The 19,017-nt window shown below is 32.2% G+C and overlaps 2 protein-coding genes and 1 long non-coding RNA gene across 3 annotated transcripts; 2 read left to right on the top strand and 1 right to left on the bottom strand.

The window, feature by feature from the left end:
• Window positions 1-741: 741 nt before the first annotated feature.
• LOC132112375 (beta-soluble NSF attachment protein-like) lies at window positions 742-7,310 on the bottom strand. Its single transcript, XM_059519825.1, has 11 exons — window positions 7,050-7,310; window positions 6,695-6,774; window positions 6,300-6,416; window positions 5,309-5,355; window positions 5,121-5,198; window positions 4,959-5,014; window positions 4,789-4,873; window positions 3,095-3,199; window positions 2,814-2,882; window positions 2,616-2,666; window positions 742-1,872 (listed from the first exon to the last, which is right to left on the bottom strand). Exons 1-11 carry the CDS (start codon window positions 7,145-7,147, stop codon window positions 1,771-1,773), a joined length of 888 nt encoding a protein of 295 aa, XP_059375808.1. The 5' UTR covers window positions 7,148-7,310; the 3' UTR covers window positions 742-1,770.
• A 1,333-nt stretch (window positions 7,311-8,643) lies between these two features.
• On the top strand, window positions 8,644-12,637 carry LOC132113143 (uncharacterized). Its single transcript, XR_009425091.1, has 2 exons — window positions 8,644-8,792; window positions 12,145-12,637. It is a non-coding gene; the product is annotated as an uncharacterized LOC132113143 (long non-coding RNA).
• A 361-nt stretch (window positions 12,638-12,998) lies between these two features.
• LOC132113142 (cardiolipin synthase (CMP-forming)-like) lies at window positions 12,999-18,592 on the top strand. Its single transcript, XM_059520965.1, has 7 exons — window positions 12,999-13,605; window positions 14,804-14,941; window positions 15,034-15,163; window positions 16,623-16,708; window positions 17,287-17,355; window positions 18,059-18,150; window positions 18,245-18,592. The coding sequence occupies exons 1-7, from the start codon at window positions 13,192-13,194 to the stop codon at window positions 18,333-18,335; spliced, it is 1,020 nt and encodes a 339-aa protein (XP_059376948.1). The 5' UTR covers window positions 12,999-13,191; the 3' UTR covers window positions 18,336-18,592.
• The last annotated feature ends 425 nt before the right edge of the window (window positions 18,593-19,017 follow it).

Here is a 19,017-nt window from a genome sequence, read left to right as displayed (position 1 = left end):
TGTAGCATTGCATCACTTGCTCATCAATGGATGCTCTGCAGTGAATGGGTGCCGTCAGAAGGAGAGTCCAAACAGCTGATAAAAACATCACAATAATCCACAGCACTACAGAGAAATAAATCCATAAAGGATTCTGGCCTAAAAGCGGATTTCATTATCCATAATAACGCTTCATCTGATGGCACCCATTCACTGCAGAGGATCCATTGGTGAGCAAGTGATGCAATGCTACATTTCTCCAAATCTATTTCGATGAAGATACAAACTCATCGACATCTCGGATGGCCTGTTTATAAACAGGCTTCCATGGGAAATCTTTCATTACTTGATTCAGTCAGTATTTTCTGTTTCTGTTAAGTCGAATGAATATATTATTAGATGGAAAATATAAATATCATTTATTTAACAAAAGTATGGCACTGAATATCTGCATTAAATGTGAATTTTGGGTCTTTTCTTGCACATTATTTTGCCTGAATATATTTTGCAACCTCATTCCTGACTTCTGAAAATGTCTTAAAAAGGGCTCATTTCATTTAGTGATCTATAAAATACTGCAGAAATTGTAATGCGTGACATTTCTCCACTCTTCACTACAATATAGATTTAGTTTACCCACTTACAGCATTTGAAATCAAACAGAGAAAAATAGCATTATTTTAGAGCAGATGTTTGCTGTTTTAACTTATATAACTCCAGAGTTTTATGTAAAATATGACATTGATACCAAAAACTTCAAGATATGGTGTGGGTGATCATTTATTCATTTTTCTTTGAATAAATAACATTAATAAAATGTATCAGTAACACTTGCCATGTATCCTACATTTTTGATTCCGTGTCAGTCATAAAACATATTAGATGCTTTAATATATCAGATTCAGTTAACATCATTTAATTTCTGACACAAAGTGTAAAGCTGTTTATTCTCCACTAAAGGATTTACAACAGTGTAAAGAACTTTAAAAACCAAACAGCATTTAAACTAAAATTATAATTCATAGGATCTGAATGCCCAAAACAACAAATGCCCCGTATCCATGTGAAACAACCACAGATTAAAGATAAAATCACAAATAATACCAGAATAAATCAACAATCAAGACTTATATATATACATATTCAACAACTTGACCTGCATTAGAAAATCAACGCTGTCTGTAATATCACACTGTGAAAAATCACTTGAGCTGAGCACTTCATCACCATTTGTGAGCTAGAGATGCTATTCTACTGATTATGAAACATGCAACGCTTAATTCAACCACTAAAGCAAATACTCGGACAGAACTGACACTGCCATATCAACAAAGACACCGTGAGGATGCATTTTAAAGGCCAACGGCACCAAAATGCATCTAAACAGACAGCAGAAATAAATGCACTCACCAAATCCTGGTATTCTACAACACATAAACACACTTTTAACATTTATCATGCATGACAATGCCAGTGACAACACTGAGGTGATTATTAGAAAGAGAACAGCTCTATGGGGTCTCACATGCCACACACACAAGTACAAACAATGGTGCACGGGAAGGATTTCCTCATGGTGAAGTAAAGGGATAGAGAAATGCCTTTATCAATATTAATATTCTATATACTTCTGTTTTCCCAAATGCATTGCAAGTTGCATTTGAAATTTCCAAGAAACGGCTTATGTTTGAGCTAGTAGCACTACAGAAATGTTCAACCGGATTGTCACACACATACGATACGCTAAGAAATTAAACTAAATAGGATGCCACTGTATTTTTCTAGGACACATCACTTGAGGTCGCCGCCATCACCCTGGATGGTCTTCTTGATACGCAGCAACATGGTGGTCTGCCATTGGTCGAGACGGGAGATCGAATCAAACTCCTTCACCTGGAGAATTAAACACATGATTTATAATAAAAAAAAATTATAATAAAAAAACGAGTCAAATATATTACATATTCTACATATTTGTACAGTGATTTTGAAAAAAAAAAATGTATTTGAATAAAATAAATTACAAATATATTACATATTCTACATATTTTTACAGTGATTTAAAAAAACTATAATTTGAATAAAATAAAAATTAATAATAAAAAAACAAATATATTAATTAAAAAACTGATTTTATTATTTTTATTTTATTTTAATTTAGTTTAACTTGATGCACTAAACTAAAAACAAATAATAATAAATTAAATTTTTAAAACAATCTAAAAATTTCAATAAAAAGTGAATTTTTTTATATATTATATATATATATTAATAAACTATTTTTTAAAAGGTTTTTTTTTTTTTTTTGAAAGTCAGTTTCTGTATAGACTTTCAAAAAAAAAGCTAAGAAAATGTATTTTCAGCTAAATTAAAAACTATTATGCAACAAAATTATTAGTAAACACAACAGCAGCAAGTAACACACACACATAGGCATCACCAAAAATGTATTTATTAAAGTGTAACGAAATAAATACATTTGTATAAAAGATATAAACAAAATAATCATTTTGTAATTAGACGTTTGATTCAAAGCCTCATAGCTACTGAGATACAACCTGTGACAATTAACCCCGGTCACTCTTATACAGTCTAATCATCCACAGCACTGTTCATCTGAAACTTTACAAACTTACTGCTTCAGTGAACGCCTCATTGTTCTGCTCCTCATGAGCCTCCAATAGTTTCTGCAAGGATCAATGCAAATGCTGTAAAAATATAACAACCTCATTGCTACACTCATTATGCACTGCTCAGTTTAGTATGCATACTGACTGAATGTCTTACACTCTTCATGTTCACCCTTGCTAATGAAATTAGACAAATGCACTTACTTTCAACAGCTTACACTCTCTTGAATCAGCAAATGCTGGAAACATCCCTTCATACTTTTCAATGGCAAGCTGAAAGAAATCAAACTAGTGAATTCATCACTGCTGACTTGAGAACTGGTCAATGAAGATCTCTTCTGCAGTAACGCCACTAGATGTCAGTGCAAGACAAGACAAACCAGCTAAAAACACTAAGTGCTCTTTTAAAAACAAGAAACTAGCCATGTTTAAATTGAATTAATAGCCTACAAGTATTACACTACAACATGTTAAAAACGACTGACCTTTGCGTTTAACTCATCCACTATGAAGTGGCAGAGAGCTGCTTTCCAGAAGTACTCTTTGGCGTTGTATTTCAGCAGAGGGTTGTCCATCGTGCTTGTAGCAACCTGAATGTGAAGAGACCTTTAACTTTCTTTCCCTCTGTATTCACGTTCAAAGAGAAGATATGATTAGATTTACAGAGCAGACATGAAGGTGTGCTGGAAAGCATGCTGAAATCTGCTCCAAAAATGTGACATGCTCCATAAATGTCAAACAAACGTTCTTGCTAATAATACAGTTTTGCTTCCTCCTGGCTGTTGGACTCAAAGACAAAAGTATTTATATGACATTAATTTCTAATTTTACAGTAGGGTTAAAACTCATAATCTTATGGTTAATAAGCCTTCATTACCTGTCACTGGTCTGCAGACATTCGACTTCCTTCTCACTCTCATTTCAATCCAAAATCTTAAATGAACTCAGTCCAAAACACATGGAACCCCTAATCTATGGAGTCAACTCTAATAGAACCTTAAATAAATGCAATCAGTTTAAAAGGAAACTAAATGTGTTTGTTGTTACTGTATTACAGTATACAGTAAAAAAAAAAAAAAAGATTAATATGTACAATAAAATATTTTGAAAATATTTTGTTTCTGCTCCTTTACATTATTGCATTTTCATTCCTACTCACAATTACTGTTGTATTGTATGGATTATTAATTTTATTTTATTTTTATTTTACAGGGTTATTAAAGTAACCTAAAGCATTAAAAACAAATTTGTTAAATAAACTTTATGTGTTTGCCTGACGAAGGTCTCTGACCGAAACTATTAAACTATTAAATTAACTATTAAAGCTATTTTTAACTTTTTGAAATAAAGGGAGCATAGCAGTGTGTAAATCAACTTTTAATTCATCCTTTGATCTTGCACCTGGTCAAGACTTTTTTGGATGTGCATATTTAGATTTTTCTTAAAATAAACTTTCTCTGAAATAAAATGTAACAAAAATGTGACTCTTGACCACAAAACCAGTCTTAAGTGTGATTTTTCTTTCGAAATTGAGATTTATACATAATCTGAAAGCTTTGCATTGTTGTATGGTTTGTTAGGAGGATAATATTTGAAAATCTGGAATCTGAGGGGTGCAAAAAAATCTAAATACTGAGAAAATCACCTTTAAAGATGTCCAAATTAATTCTTAGCAATGCATATCACAAATCAAAAATTTAGTTTTGATATATTTACAGTAGGAAAGTACAAGATATCTTGATTGAAAATGATCTTTACTTAATATCCTAGTGATTTTTGGCATAAAAGAAATTTTTTTAATTTTGTCCCATACAATGTTTTTTTTTTTTTTTTTATTGCTACAAATATACCCCAGCGACTTAAGACTGCTTTTGTGCTCCAGGGTCCCAAATGTTAAACTTACTAAAATAACTACATTTAAAACTAAATAAAAATGAAAAAAATAAATTGAAAAAAAAAAAATACAACAAATTAACTAAAAGTTTAACAAATATTTTAATGAAAGGAGAAAAGATAAAAAATAAAAACGAATTCAAATTATTAATGACGAATATACCAGTGTATCAAAAAATACAAAAACAACACTATTTAATAATAATAATAATAATAATAATAATAATAATTGATTGATTGATTTAATTTTTTAATAAAACATAAATAAGTAATAATAAAAGCTAACCTGCTCGTAGATCTCGATGGCTTTGGGATACTGCTCGAGCTGAGCGCTGTACGAGCCCACCTTCAGCAGACACTTATTAGCAGAGCTTAACAAGAACACAGAAAGAAACACTAATGAGCATCTACAATCTACAATGACTAAAATCTGATTTAAACAATGAAGATACAAACCTGTTAGACTCTTCACCTTTGTAATAGTCTGCGGCCTGCTCGTAATGGGCGATGGCCTATAAAACAACATCACAACCCAGTTGCAGTCACATCTAAAGGTATTTCTGGGAAAATGATGCATGACAAAGCATCTTATAGATGTTTATTAAAGGCAAACAGCACCTTTTCGATATCCACTAGCTCGGATTCATAGATCTCTGCAATAGTCATGTGATGCTTTGCAGCGATCGTGAACCTTCCCTGTGCATCACACACACAAATGAGAGATTAAATCTTATGTAATGATATGCATTCATTTTATGCATCAATATGTATATTTTATATATGAAAGCCAAATCCTAGTCTCTTACCATGTCTGTATAAATATCGATGGCTGCGTTTAAACAGTTGATAGCCTCTGTGTGATTCATTCAAAGAGAAAGGAACAAAATATCAGCAGTGAGTCATACTTAATGCTTACAAAACAGCTCTCAGGAGCTCATATTTACTCATAACCTCATTCAATCAGTTATTAAATCAAGCAACAAAACTTAATCCAAGGAATTCACATTCTGGGGTCAATGTAGTACAGAATTTATTTTATTTTTTTATTGAAGTCAGTGCATAATTTATGTATGCAGTCTAGTGCTGTCAAATGATTAATCAAGATTAATCGCATCCAGAAAAAAAAAAAACGTTTTTGTTTACATAATATATGTGTGTGCACTGTGCATATTTATTATGTAAATACAAAGACACACATACAGTATTAATTTTGAAAATACAGCATTTACAAGTATTTACATGAATGCATTGATATTCATATAATGCACTAGCATGCACATATTATCACAACGATACTACAACCATACATTCTATAAATATATTTTTACTTTTTACTTTTAGTCAGAATTTTAATCACTTTGTTATCTATTTCAGTCATTTTATTAGTGTTTTTAAATCTATAAAAAAATTATTCTATCTAAATCTGTCTATATAGTACAGCATTTCAGCATTATTTTAGTACTTAAAAAATTACTTTTCAAAAACTGTAAATAATTAAGTTTATTGTATTTTTCTACATAAAATACTGTTTTTCTGCTTTATGTTTAAATTGCATCATTTTTCCCTGCTGTTTTGTAATTGTTTGTGAAATTAACTAGAAAAAAAAATTATTGCATTTAACATTTATTTTATTTCAATGTTTTCTATATATATTTATATATTATTTATTTTATATAAATAAATATTAATTAATAAATAAATAATATAAATATTATTTATTTTAGTTAACAAAAATGATTAAAATACAAAAATGTATCACAATATTATTTTTTTTAGCGATAAAAGAAACTCTTTCACCTTGAGGATCTGCCTTCTTATAAGCATTTCCAGCATCAACAAAGCTGGTGGCCGAGTCCAGTTTGTTCTGCATCTGCATGTGAAGTCTTGCAGCTTGGCAGAAAGCACTGCCTGCAGCTTTACTTAGCAAAAGACATCAGTCTTTAGATCAATGACAATAATGACACAGAGGCAGATTGAATGCTTAAAATAGCCCCAAAACACATCAAAGCACGAATACAAGTCTAATGCAGTTAAATCAATTAAATGCACAAAGATGGACAGTGCCACTTTGATCATTTGAATGAAGCTTAACTGAATTTATTGTGTAACAGTCCAACCGCATAACTAAATATTAAGCATTAAATGAAGTACTCTACCGTTTTACATATAAACTTGAATTGACTCATGCATACCACTCCAGTTTTTGGCCATCTTGAACATGTTGGCAGCTCTGGCATACATTTCACATGCATCCTCAACCTTATGATTTCCCCTGTGAAAACATCAAAATTTCTGATTCAATGCAATTTCAAAATCAATATAGTGTAATAATAAGGCCCTGTGCATTAAATTCAGAGCAGCTGCATTGCATTGCATGTCGCATCGCGGAAATATTTGACATTGGAGATACTCAGAGACGCATGGATCGACTCATTTGAATGGTAAATAATATACATTCAATGATATAGACATATGCTATTTGAAAAGACTACAGGGCATTGGATGTCTCTGAATGTCAGATCGTGACCAACATCACTGCTGTCTCACCCGAACATCCCTCCGAGAAATGAACCCGACGATTTGACTTTTTTGTCCGCCTCTGCCATCAGCTGCATGGCTTCCTTCTCTTTCCCGGAATTATCCATGATTGAGTGTGTGATGTTCGCGCAGATCTGTGCTGGGATCCGTGAAGGCCCGGGGTTTGTTGATATATATTGAACGGCTTTAATGCAGAATCATGAAGGATGCTCGCCTCCTCCTCCTCTTCTTCTTCTTCAACCTCCTCCTGCTGCTGATGCTGATGATGCGCGCTCTTCGGGGAGAAACTGCGTCACTGTTTGGTTGAAAGCGTAGCCACGCCCTCTTATTATCATACACGCAGCAAGGAACGCATGAAAATGAATAAATACAGAAATATTTAAATTACGAACATGTATATAAGATATAATATATATTACTATAATATTTGCGTTATATAATATATTACGTAACAAATAGTATAAAATAAAAACACGTATGCATAGCCTACATTTAGAAAGCAATGTTTTATTATAACATGAATTTTCTAAAATGAAATGGCATTTAAATGTAGTTTAGTAAATTAAGCTAAACGAACAAACTCAAAAATATAATAATAATCTTAACTTGGTGTTCTCTGCTCTGCGCATGTAAGGAAGTGTCGTCATATTAGCGCCAAACTTGAAGCGTCGCCAGACGTCACTGACTGAGGAGGTAAACAAACGCTGGCTGTGTTAGTAATATCGATTAAAAGCTCTTTCTTTAATACAATTTGTGTTAATGTCTCTCAGTTGATGTTTTTTTTCCGTGTTAATTCTTCTAACGTTAATTTGAGCCGTTGTAATAAAGTAAGAAACAGCGGGTAAAGTTAAGTTAAATAACGTTAGTCTGCTTCATTAGTTTGACTCATTCTAGCACAGATTTCACTGATATAGATTTATTTTAGGCTATTAATTGTTATATTTTTAGAATATAACAGTTTATTATAATTCATATTCGGTTATTATAATAAACTAACATAGCCATTATATTAAGACAGCGTTTGACCAGCTAGCAGTCATTCAAGCAGTAATCAGTCTTTCTTTTCTGATTCGGATTAGACCTGTCTACCTTTTTCTTAATGGCTTTTAAAAGTTATGACAAGTCTTGAAGAAAACAAATAAGATGGCTAACTTTTTAGACTAGTGTAAGTAGATCCAGTAACCAGTCCTTGCAGATGAGAGTGTGTCTGTAAAGAACAGAGGGTCTGTATTGATGATGTTGATAAATTTATGCATTTAGCAGATGCATTTATCTAAAGCTACTAAGAAATTATTAACAGAGCCTGCGATATTCATAGTACTCAATGCCAGAATTTCTAGAAAACAAGTTTTATACAATATAACGTTAAGTAAATATATAAATCATTTTGTATTTAAGAAATGATAATCACATATTGATGTGTTGTTCCATTCAATTCAATTTCTTTTTTTTTTTTTTTTACTTTGTCTTAAGTTATTAAGATTTGTCAAAAGTTCATCTTATGTTGAGAAGATTGAAGTATTTGAGCAGTACTTTACATCGCAGATAAGGTATCAGGTTTTCCTAATTCTCTCATTTTAATTCTTCACTTTTTCATCTTTCAGGATGAGATTGAAAGGAAAGGCAGCATTTTGGTGGACTACATAGACCTTCTGTTTAACAAACTGATTCCACATACTCTACTTGATCTTGCCAAAGATCTTAAAGAAATGCCTGAGAAGATACTGGACTGCTTCGTTGTCTATTCATCAGGTGGGTTTTGTGTTATGCATTTACATAAATGTGAGTTTCCACTGACTGCTTTTAGTCTAAATCATATTCTCTAAATATCAAGCTAAAATTAGTTACATCATTATTTACAATTAGTTATTATTTTATATTAAAGTTGCATTCAGCAGATAATATTGTTTACACTAGTTAGCCCTACGTCAGAAATCTTTATGCATGCCGATAAAGTTAGACATACTTATGTATTCAACATTTTATAAAGAGTTGGGTGATTAATATAGTTACATTTTGCGAAAAAAATAAAACTTAAATAAAATTATTTGCTTTTGTTTATTTCTCTCTTTTAGGGTGTATAGTATGGGATTTAAATCCTGCCATTATTCAAAACTGAAAATACAGGTCTGAAAGGTTGAAACTAAGTGAAAACTCAAAATCTTACAAAAAAAAGTTTTGCAAGATCGAAAAATAAGATTTGCAAGCTTGCAAAATGTAAAAAAAATAAAAATATCTCTGCAAACATTATGTTGTTTTTTAGATTTCCTTCTTCAGAACTGCAACATTTTTTTACGATGTTGCGCAAATAAATTTTCAGAGTTTCAAATTTGTCAGTGTTCTCCCACTGTATTAGATTGTTTTCCAGGTTTGAAACCTTGTAAATGGTGATCTGAAAACTGGTGTGCGAATGTGTGAATTTTTTTTTTGAAACTCTGAAAACAGAGCTTTGCAGGCTTGCAAAGTAGTAAAAAAAAATGACATCTCTTCAAACGTAATTTTGTTTTTGAGTTTTCCTTCTTCAGAAGTGCAACACTCTTTTTTATGGTGTTGTGCAATCATTTTTTCAGAGTTTCGAATTTGTCACTGTTCTCCCAGTGTATAGTTTGTTTTCAAGATTTGAACCCTTGTAAATAGTGATCTGAAAACTGGTGTGCCAATAGGTGAAAAAAAGTTTTGAAACTCTGAAAACTGGGGTTCGAAAGGGCGAAACTTATTACATTACATTATATTTGCACTCCTATTGCAGACTATTTTTTCAGAGCTGAGTTTACAACACCCACTTTGCGGAGATATGCACACACAGTTGCGAGCTCGCGTCTCACGTGATTTGTGGCAGTGTTGTCACGCAGCTCTGCTCTGAAACTCTGAAACTCAGACTGAGCGAAAATGAAGCTTCGCAACCTCGCAAATAAAAAAAGCCTGGAGGGAGAGCCTTCTGCTCTTGGCCAATGCTTTGCTGTCTGCTGACGTACAGTCCAATCACAAGTCGTATTTATTGGAAAGGTGGGATTGACCGACTGCTCCGCCAATGACAAAAGCGCACAGGATACGCAAACAGAGGATGCACAGATTTCTGTCCACAAGGCGGTCCCGTCGCGGTCCAGTTCTAAAATAAAGGTTTACCCACTTGTCGCTGAAATTCACCATACAATTGCCAGTAGCCACTGAGTTTACCACTGAGTTTACCACTGATACCACCGATACAGAATGTCGTAGTCGCTCGTTCACTCCGAACAGAAGTTCACCTTTAACCCTCACTGTTGACTGGCAGACAATAAAGTATGTAAATATAACTGCATGAATTAAAATTGACCTGAGCAGAACACATTTCTTGTTCCTTTTTTATACATTTCTTGTATCCTTTTTTATTCTTTTATTTTTTTTAAGTGCTTGTAGGATATTCTCATCATCAAATATTTTCAGTTATTTTTTCTTAAGCATTTTTATTTATTTATATTATTCTGGTGAGTGTTTGCCAGTGTTGATTTGGTATTATTTATATACTACAATATTATGTATTAATATTTCGAATTAGTTGTTAATGTTTTAGTTTTTTTGACATTATTATTTTTTGATAAATAATAAATATTATTTATTTTTAGTAATTGTATTACTTTAACTTGAAGTCATCAAGGGACAATTTCTAGTTTTCATTTTAGTTTGTGTTTAATTTTTAATATAAAAGTAACGTTTAATTGGAGCTTTATTTCTATTTTTATTCATTTTTTTAAACAATAAAACTTTGCTGTGCTCTTCACAGGGTTCAGGAGTGTCCATTTAATTAACAGCTGATTGATTCTCATGCATTTAGCTTCTCAGTAACAAGGATGTAACAGAAACAATCATATTACAGTCCGGCAAAGTTCTGCTAGTGCTATTTTTGCATCTGACCTCAATGCTCTGTACAAACAGGACAGCCTCGGGTGACCTTCTGTCTGATTCAGTTGTTTCATGATGGTCACATTCACCATGCAGAGAGGATCTTTGTGCTGAGCTGTTATATCTCACATAATATCATTGAAATTAACATACTGTATCCATTTATTTATTTATGCGAGTGCCTATTTACACTAAATGTAATGGATAAAAACATCTGCTAAATGACTAAATGTAAATGCAAATATCCTGCCACAAATGACATAATGCATCTTTCACACTATTTACAATACTGTTACCCTTAACTTTTGCTATTTTCACTTCGTGTACTCTCTTTGAATGTCCAATTTTATTTTAATGACCAATATTAATTTGTCCAATAATGATAGTAGATTGCTTCCTAGATTATAACGGTGTCCTGCATCATTTTATTCAAGACTGCTCTTTCCTGTTTATGAATTTTGATCCAATTTTTTCTACAGGAAATGGCAGAAATGAGAAGAACAAGTGTATGTTCCTGTTATACTTTCAGGCGAATTCTTGTTGTATCAGTTGTATCTTTTTATTAGTTGTATTTCTGTTAACTAACAACTTTGTAATAGCTATTATTAATAAAATAAACTAACATTAGAGGCATTTGCAATGATTATTTTAACATTGCTCATACATACTTGAATGTGTAACAACTGGTCATTTTAATTTATTAAATTTTATTTAGTTTATCTATTTATAAACTCATGATAACACTTTACTATAAGGGTTCCTTTATTACAGTACTTTATTAACAATGAGCATTACTTTTATAACATTTCAATCTTGATATTTTTTTAAATCAAAAGTTGAATTTGTTGAAAATGATTTTTTTTCTAATTCCAGATTAATACTGTTAAATATATTTTATTGTAAGTTCATGTTAGATAATGCAAACTAATGTTAACTAACATAGTTTAAACAAGTATCTCTGTTACTGTTACATCTGTTTGAATTTATGACAGCTACTGATCATTTAAAAATCAAGTTGATTATTGACTTAATATTTTTGCTAACACATCTACTTCTAGTTGTTTGTAATGTACAGTGAATTACAGTCATATCAAAGTTGATTTCTCTGTTTTTGTCTGTAGGTGGTTCCTGGAGAGGCCTCTTTTTGACCCCATCCCTACCAATAGCACGCTTTCTGATGATGCATTCATTTTTAATGCTCTTTCCACTTCTGCTTTCTCAGGTTGTGGATTTTGAGGGCTTCATCTGTGCACTCAATGAGCAGGGTTACCTTCTGAAGAAAGCCCACAGGAAGTATCAGTCTCAAACCACATGAATCAGCCATCTCTTGTGATGTTTTACACTCTAACTGTATCATCCTGTTTCGTTTGTTTTTCAATGCAACAGATATTATACTTATACCATACAGTGTGATGTATGTTTACACAAATGCTTCAATGTTATTATCTGTACATTGTTTTCATGTACATAAATAAACTCATAATTGTTTTAAATAGTATTTTCCTTTTATATAATCAAACAGTAACCTCATTTTTGAACAATGTTTAAGTAGTTTTGTATCTAATGATGTTAGCTGTGTCCTTTCAGTAGATTCTTCTAAATTTAATATTGAACTTTTAAGTCTGTTTATACTACTGTCTGTGAAATAACCACACTTATACATGTGCCGCTGATAAATTTAATTGCAATATATATTAAAAAAACATTAAAATGCATATGAATGCTGTATTCCTCAAAAAAGTCATCAAAACTCATCTAAATACATTTAAAAAAAAATTAATCAAAATGATAGATAATATTTTTTTCTTTAAACTGTTACTATTAACTATGACTTTAATATTGCATTTATTAGCTAATAAGTTATATATTATTCTAATTATATATTCTAACAAACTGAATTGCAGTTTTTGTGAATACAAAAAACAGTGTACAATTAAAAACTACAGTCTACTACAGTAAAAATGTGGTAAATTCAACATCAAAAGATATATCACTTAATATGTGTCAATGAGATGTTACTTTTATTTAGTTTTTTGTAAATCATATTAGAGTGCGTTCCCTTTAATTCCCCGCCCCCTTTTGACAACTGTCGTAAACATTCAGATCGGAACACGGCAGGACAGAAACGTGTGTGAATCGACAGATATGAATGTTTCAAGTCAAATTTAAAGTAAAATGAACGAGTTAATTAGGAAGTATGCTGCTGGAAGCTCAGTCGGGCAGTTCGGAGGTATCTATCGTCTAGTTGTGTTCAGTTAAATCCGCTGACATGTTTTTGGCAGCTTGTAGGAAGAGCTGTGCTAGAGGACAGATACACAGACTGACAGTCAGCACTGCTGCCAACTGCCACTACAGCTGCCACGACAAAACACCTGCAAACTCACCGCTGAGAAACACTACATCCCAGCTGAAGAGCAGATGCTGGAGCTCCTCTCCTCTGGAGCTTCACAGAACAGTCACTCAGAGATCAGAACATCTCTTCTCAGTTAGATGTGGATCAAGAGCATCTAAACATCCCTGCAAGCTTCATCTGCTGCTGGCGAGTCTGTGTGGCACAAACAGGTTTTGTACTGAAGCATCTAGAAAGCCAGGTTTGGAAGTGAGATCTTCTGAAAAGGATGAAGATCAAACAGCCTCTTCACTTGCAGCTAATAAAGAGGGACATTTCCAGTTTAAAGAGCTGGTGAGTGAATTATTTAACCTGTTAGCTGCCACCCGGCCCCTCGGTGGGTCGTCCACGTTTATTTCACTATTACAGTTAAATCCTAATCTAATCATGACAAACGATATATCGTTGGAAGGGTCTAAGACTCCTAAATTGATATTTGTACCAATCTTTTAGTTACAAATTATGTAGGAAAAGTAATAGATAAATTTATGGCAAAAGTGCACCACAAACACCCACATCATAACATGAGTTCTGACCTTTGTCAAAAAAAAAAAAAGTCTTCTTTGTTGCCTTTTTCTCTATCACACTTTAGAAATCATCATAAATTATATATCACTTGAAAACATAAAATCAAAAAAAAAAAAAAAACATTTTAAATTCAAACATTGCATTACCATGTAAAATGGTTTGTCAAAATCATGTTTTGATTTTTTTCAACTGGTACACTCTTTTCACACTTGTTTTGACCTTGGGTCGAAGTGAATTACTGCAAGAATTTAAACAGTGTGACAATAGATATATTTAAATTTAATGATATATATATATATATATATATATATATATATATATATATATATATATATATATATATATATATAATTAAGTTATAAAATCTAATATTTCAATATAACAAACAATACAAAATTATTAAAATAAACAAATAAATTCATATAATGTAGCAAAAAACAACTTTTCTGCAAATATAAATATTTTTAATGGGTTTACTATTTTTGTTAGAAACTATGTTTTACGTGTGGAATTTATAATTGATTTGTTTTCTCACACCTCTGACAGATGTTTTTTAAAGGATAAACCTGCTTAATTTTGATGTATTTTTCATGAAACGATCCTTTTTTTTTTAATAACATTTTGCATCTTTTTTATTTATTTTTTTCAGTGAAAGATGCACACTTGAAAAAAAAATATTTGATTAAGAATTTGTACAGTTTAAAATGATAAATGAACAAATTTAGCTCTGATAAAAAAAGAAATTGTTTCACTTGCTGGTTGTCAAACACTAGTGGATCGTGTTCATAATTAACATGATTGTCTAGGTATTTGTTCTGGAAAACGGCAAAAATTCTCTCTGTTTTTCTTTACATCATACATTAAATCAAATATGCTTTCTTATTTCTGATGCACAAGGAAGTGTGAATAAAATACCTTTTCCTCATGCATATTAATAGTGTCATGTAATATAATTTATTTTCAGTATGAGAATCCATGGACAATCCCTAATTACCTGTGTATTGCCCGGATCGTTCTGTCTCCTGTCCTGGGATACTTAATCATGGAGCAGTACTTCCACATCTCTCTGGGGCTTTTTGTTCTGGCTGGAGCAACAGACTTGGTAAATTAAAGAAAACATGATCTGTGGCGCTTAATCATTTTATTTTAGGCTTAATAACCTGTTGTTTTATTGATCATTGGTTTCTCATTCAGTTAGATGGCTACATTGCACGTAACTGGCCCAATCAGAAGTCAGCTCTGGGCAGTGCTCTAGATCCATTGGCTGATAAGATTCTCATCAGTATTCTTTACATCAGTCTGACATATGCACAACTCATCCCAGGTGAGATGAGAACATAACTATTATTGACCATTATTGACCAGCAGACCCAGATTTAAAGGGACAGTTCACCCCCCCAAAAAAAATTCCTGTTAATTTTAATCACTCTCAGGCCATCCAAGATGTAGCTGACTGTTTCTTTATTAGAATAGTAAAGAATCTTTTTAGCTGAATCCGAGGTAATTGGTGATTCATAAATTGCAAGTCAGAGGTTGAGAGTCAAATGAAGCATTTCAGGCAACACCAAATAAACAAACATAACTCCTGACTATATATTGAGGTCTTATGAAGCGAAACAATCAGTCTGTGCAAGAAACAGACAATTTTTACAACATTATTACCTGTAATCCAAAACCTTGGACAAATAGTCTGGAGTGAGTGATGTCTGATTCGCCAACGAATCATTCTTTTGAAATGATTCTTTTTAATGAACTTGTTGAACCAGTTCATGAAATCGGACTGAAGCATCTGAAACAGTTCATAGCTCAGCAAGTTACTCAATCAAAACTCACTTTCAGACGCCTGGAAATGAGCCGAATTACCGGCGGATCTGATCCTATGATGAATGAACTGATTAAGTCACTGAACTAATTATTAAACAGTTAAACTCGGACCGAAGACTGATTTGCGCATGCGTGAGCCCAACTCTTGAACACTTTTATGGTTTCTAATTGTTTATGTAAAGAGATGAGCTGATTAAGACTAGTTTATTCACTTTATATGCTTTAAAGATGTAAAACATCCACGTTTGACATCATTATTAGTTGATTTAATAATATAATTGTGTATATGCAACATCCCTGTATGACTATTAATCGGTTATTTAAACCAGTTCATTAAAACAACGAATCAGTTCGCAGAAAAGAATCGTATTTCTTCTTTTTTAGAGGCTTTGAATAACAGGTAATAATATTGTAAATAATGTTCCGTTTTTTGCACAGACCAATCCTTTCACTTCATAAGACCTCAATATATCGGCAGGAGTCACTGGTATTTCATCTGTTTCCTGATATGCTTTTTTTGAACTCTCAAAGTGCCAGAAGCTGCTAACTTGCATTTTATGAATCACCATAGACCACAGTTTCAGCTAAAACTCTCTTTTCTGTTCTACTGAAGAAAAACACCTACATCTTGGATGAGTAAATGAACAGAAAATGTTAATATTTAATACAGCAGAACACATCGTACACTTTGCGCAGGAAGAACCCTCTTGAGGAAGCTGCGGTTAAGTGTCACAGTCTTGGTTTGGTGGTGCTCTTTTAGTTCCCTTTGTGAGCTTTCAACAGCTTTTGGCTTACCAGACCACAACCATTAGGCTACATCAGTTCATATTAAGTCTTTCAAGATCTCAGAAAACACAGAGTGCATTAGAACAGATAAATCAAATAGCTGTTTATTTCTTTCTTAATCAGCTGTTGATGTTAATTAGCCAGCATCATCAGACGTGTGTCTTTCCTCACAGCTTCACTCACAGCACTGATCATTTCCAGAGATGTTGCTCTGATTGCTGCTGTTTTCTATGTGCGCTATAAAACAGTTCCACCTCCAGTAAGTCTTCAACTTTCAATCATTCTCTTGGTGCTTTTATTGTCACACTATGATCAGTTATTTAAAGGTAACCCAAATGGAGTGCAAAAGTAAAAATAAAATGCAAGCAAATCATCTATCTACATTTTTGAATAATAATGTGTTGAATAATCACTGAAATTCCCTTTCAGATTATTGTGTATAATATGCATGCATATTTTGCAATAAATGTTAGATATATTGTTTCTACAGTGCATACACAATTAACATCTTTTATGTAGTTTTATTTTTCTGTCTTTTTAAATGCACTTGTCATTTCCAATGTATCTTGGGAATGTAGTTCTTGCACTCGTTAAAGCTATTAAATTAAATTTTGCACCTTTTCTTTTTTGTCTGAATTTCAGATGCTTCGAATTTTAACTTTAACAATGTGTTTCATTGTTACGCAGGTTTATTTCATGTGTATCTGTGTGCTCTGATATAAGGGTTTTACAGGTCATGAAATAACCATTTTTGACTTGCTAGATCTTGAAGGAACCTGAATTATTATTGCAGTGTAATGAATCATTTTCACATTATTTATCATATTTTCTGTGCAGGTAACACTCAGTAAATTCTTCAACCCGTGTTACACCACTGCCCGGCTGAAGCCAACACTCATCAGCAAGGTGGACCCTTTTTAACAAACCAAAGATATTTCTTTTTTTGTTGTGTATATATTAAGGCACTATTGAAATATAATTTTTTTTCTAAATGTAGTTTCATATTTTTTTTTGCCAATTTAATTTTTTCCTGAATTCCGTTTTCTTCGTTTTGACATTTTGAATAAATATAAGTCATCAATAGGGATGTCTGATCAGTTTAATTCAAAGAACTTTAACACTTAAAACTTAACACAATAATATTCACAATACAAATTCTACAATACATCTTAATAGCCCCTAAGTATTGTCAAATTTGTAATAAATTATTAAAGTTTTATGAATTAAATTGATTATTTTTATTAATTGCATTTTGATTTTAATACTTAATACACATTTATTATCATAAATGCTGGTAATCAAATGAAAATGTAATCACATGAAAATTGTAATTTAACACTTCCTTGATATTCCTTAAAAAAAAAAATTATTTACAATTATTATTATTATTAATACTTTATGAAACAGATTCCATGAAAATTATTAGGCCCTAAAATATACATGTTTTAGTAATGTTTCGGTGTGTGTTTATAATATATATCAGATCAGAATGACTCTGAACTAGGAATGCATTCATTTGACCAATGCATGATAGCAGATTTATATTTTATGGCCAATATTAACCACTGTGATGGTTAGTATTATAAACCTATATTGTTCTGTGTTTCAGATGAACACAGGTGTGCAGTTGTTTCTGGTGGCAGCGTCTCTGGCTGCGCCAGTGTTTCACTACACTGACAGTGTTTTACTGCAGTCACTGTGGTGAGCTTTCACTGCTCCAGTCTCAATCACATCCTCACTTCAATCATCTGTGCATTGACTCCAGTTAAACAAATGCTATTCTGTTTGTTTGCAGGTACATCACCGCTCTGACGACCGCATTATCCGGTTACAGTTACTATCATTACGGTAAAAAGACCGTTGAGGTGCTGAACAACACAAAGTAGTTGTACAATCATCTGAGATTGAGCTTTGACCAAGACATTGGGATAATCAGTGTTTGTGCAGAGGGGAAATTAATCTTACTTTTGTAATCAAGACACTTTAGTCTTTAAAAAACTTGTTTGTTTGTTTTTTGATTACAGTATTAAGTCCATGTGCTGTCATTTTTTATTAGCATGTTGTTTTTTAACTCCACAGGAAAATTAAACATTACTTTTAATGAACTTTGGGTCAGTTTTCTGAATAAAAATGGATATCAGATATGAATTTGTGCTTGTGTGATGTGTTTAAAAACGTAACAAATAGCAGGACTTCAATGAGTGTCACCTGCAGGTAAGATTTAAGAATATCTGTTACAAATAATAGCCTACCTAGATGAAATACTTTCAGCTAAATATCTAAAAGCTCTTATTTCGAGAGCATTTATTTCCTCTGTATAAAAAGGTCTTCTCAAATGCAGTCCGTTATGAAGAGATCAGTTCCTCCACTCCTTGTGTTCTTTCTTGGTGTGGCTGTGCTTGAAAACTGTTGAGATTGTAGTGAGGACTGATTCAGTAACTGCACTCGAAGGCATCGGGACGGTATCGTTTACTGTACTGGAGTTAAAGATTTCATCTTCCCCAAGATCTGCATTTATGTCTAAACACAAATCATTTGTTCTTAATGCCAAAACAAAATACTTGTGTA

The sequence above is a fragment of the Carassius carassius genome, chromosome 32 (genome assembly GCF_963082965.1).
Source record: "Carassius carassius chromosome 32, fCarCar2.1, whole genome shotgun sequence".
Lineage (NCBI taxonomy): Eukaryota > Metazoa > Chordata > Actinopteri > Cypriniformes > Cyprinidae > Carassius > Carassius carassius.
This window is presented reverse-complemented; position numbering and strand designations above follow the sequence as displayed.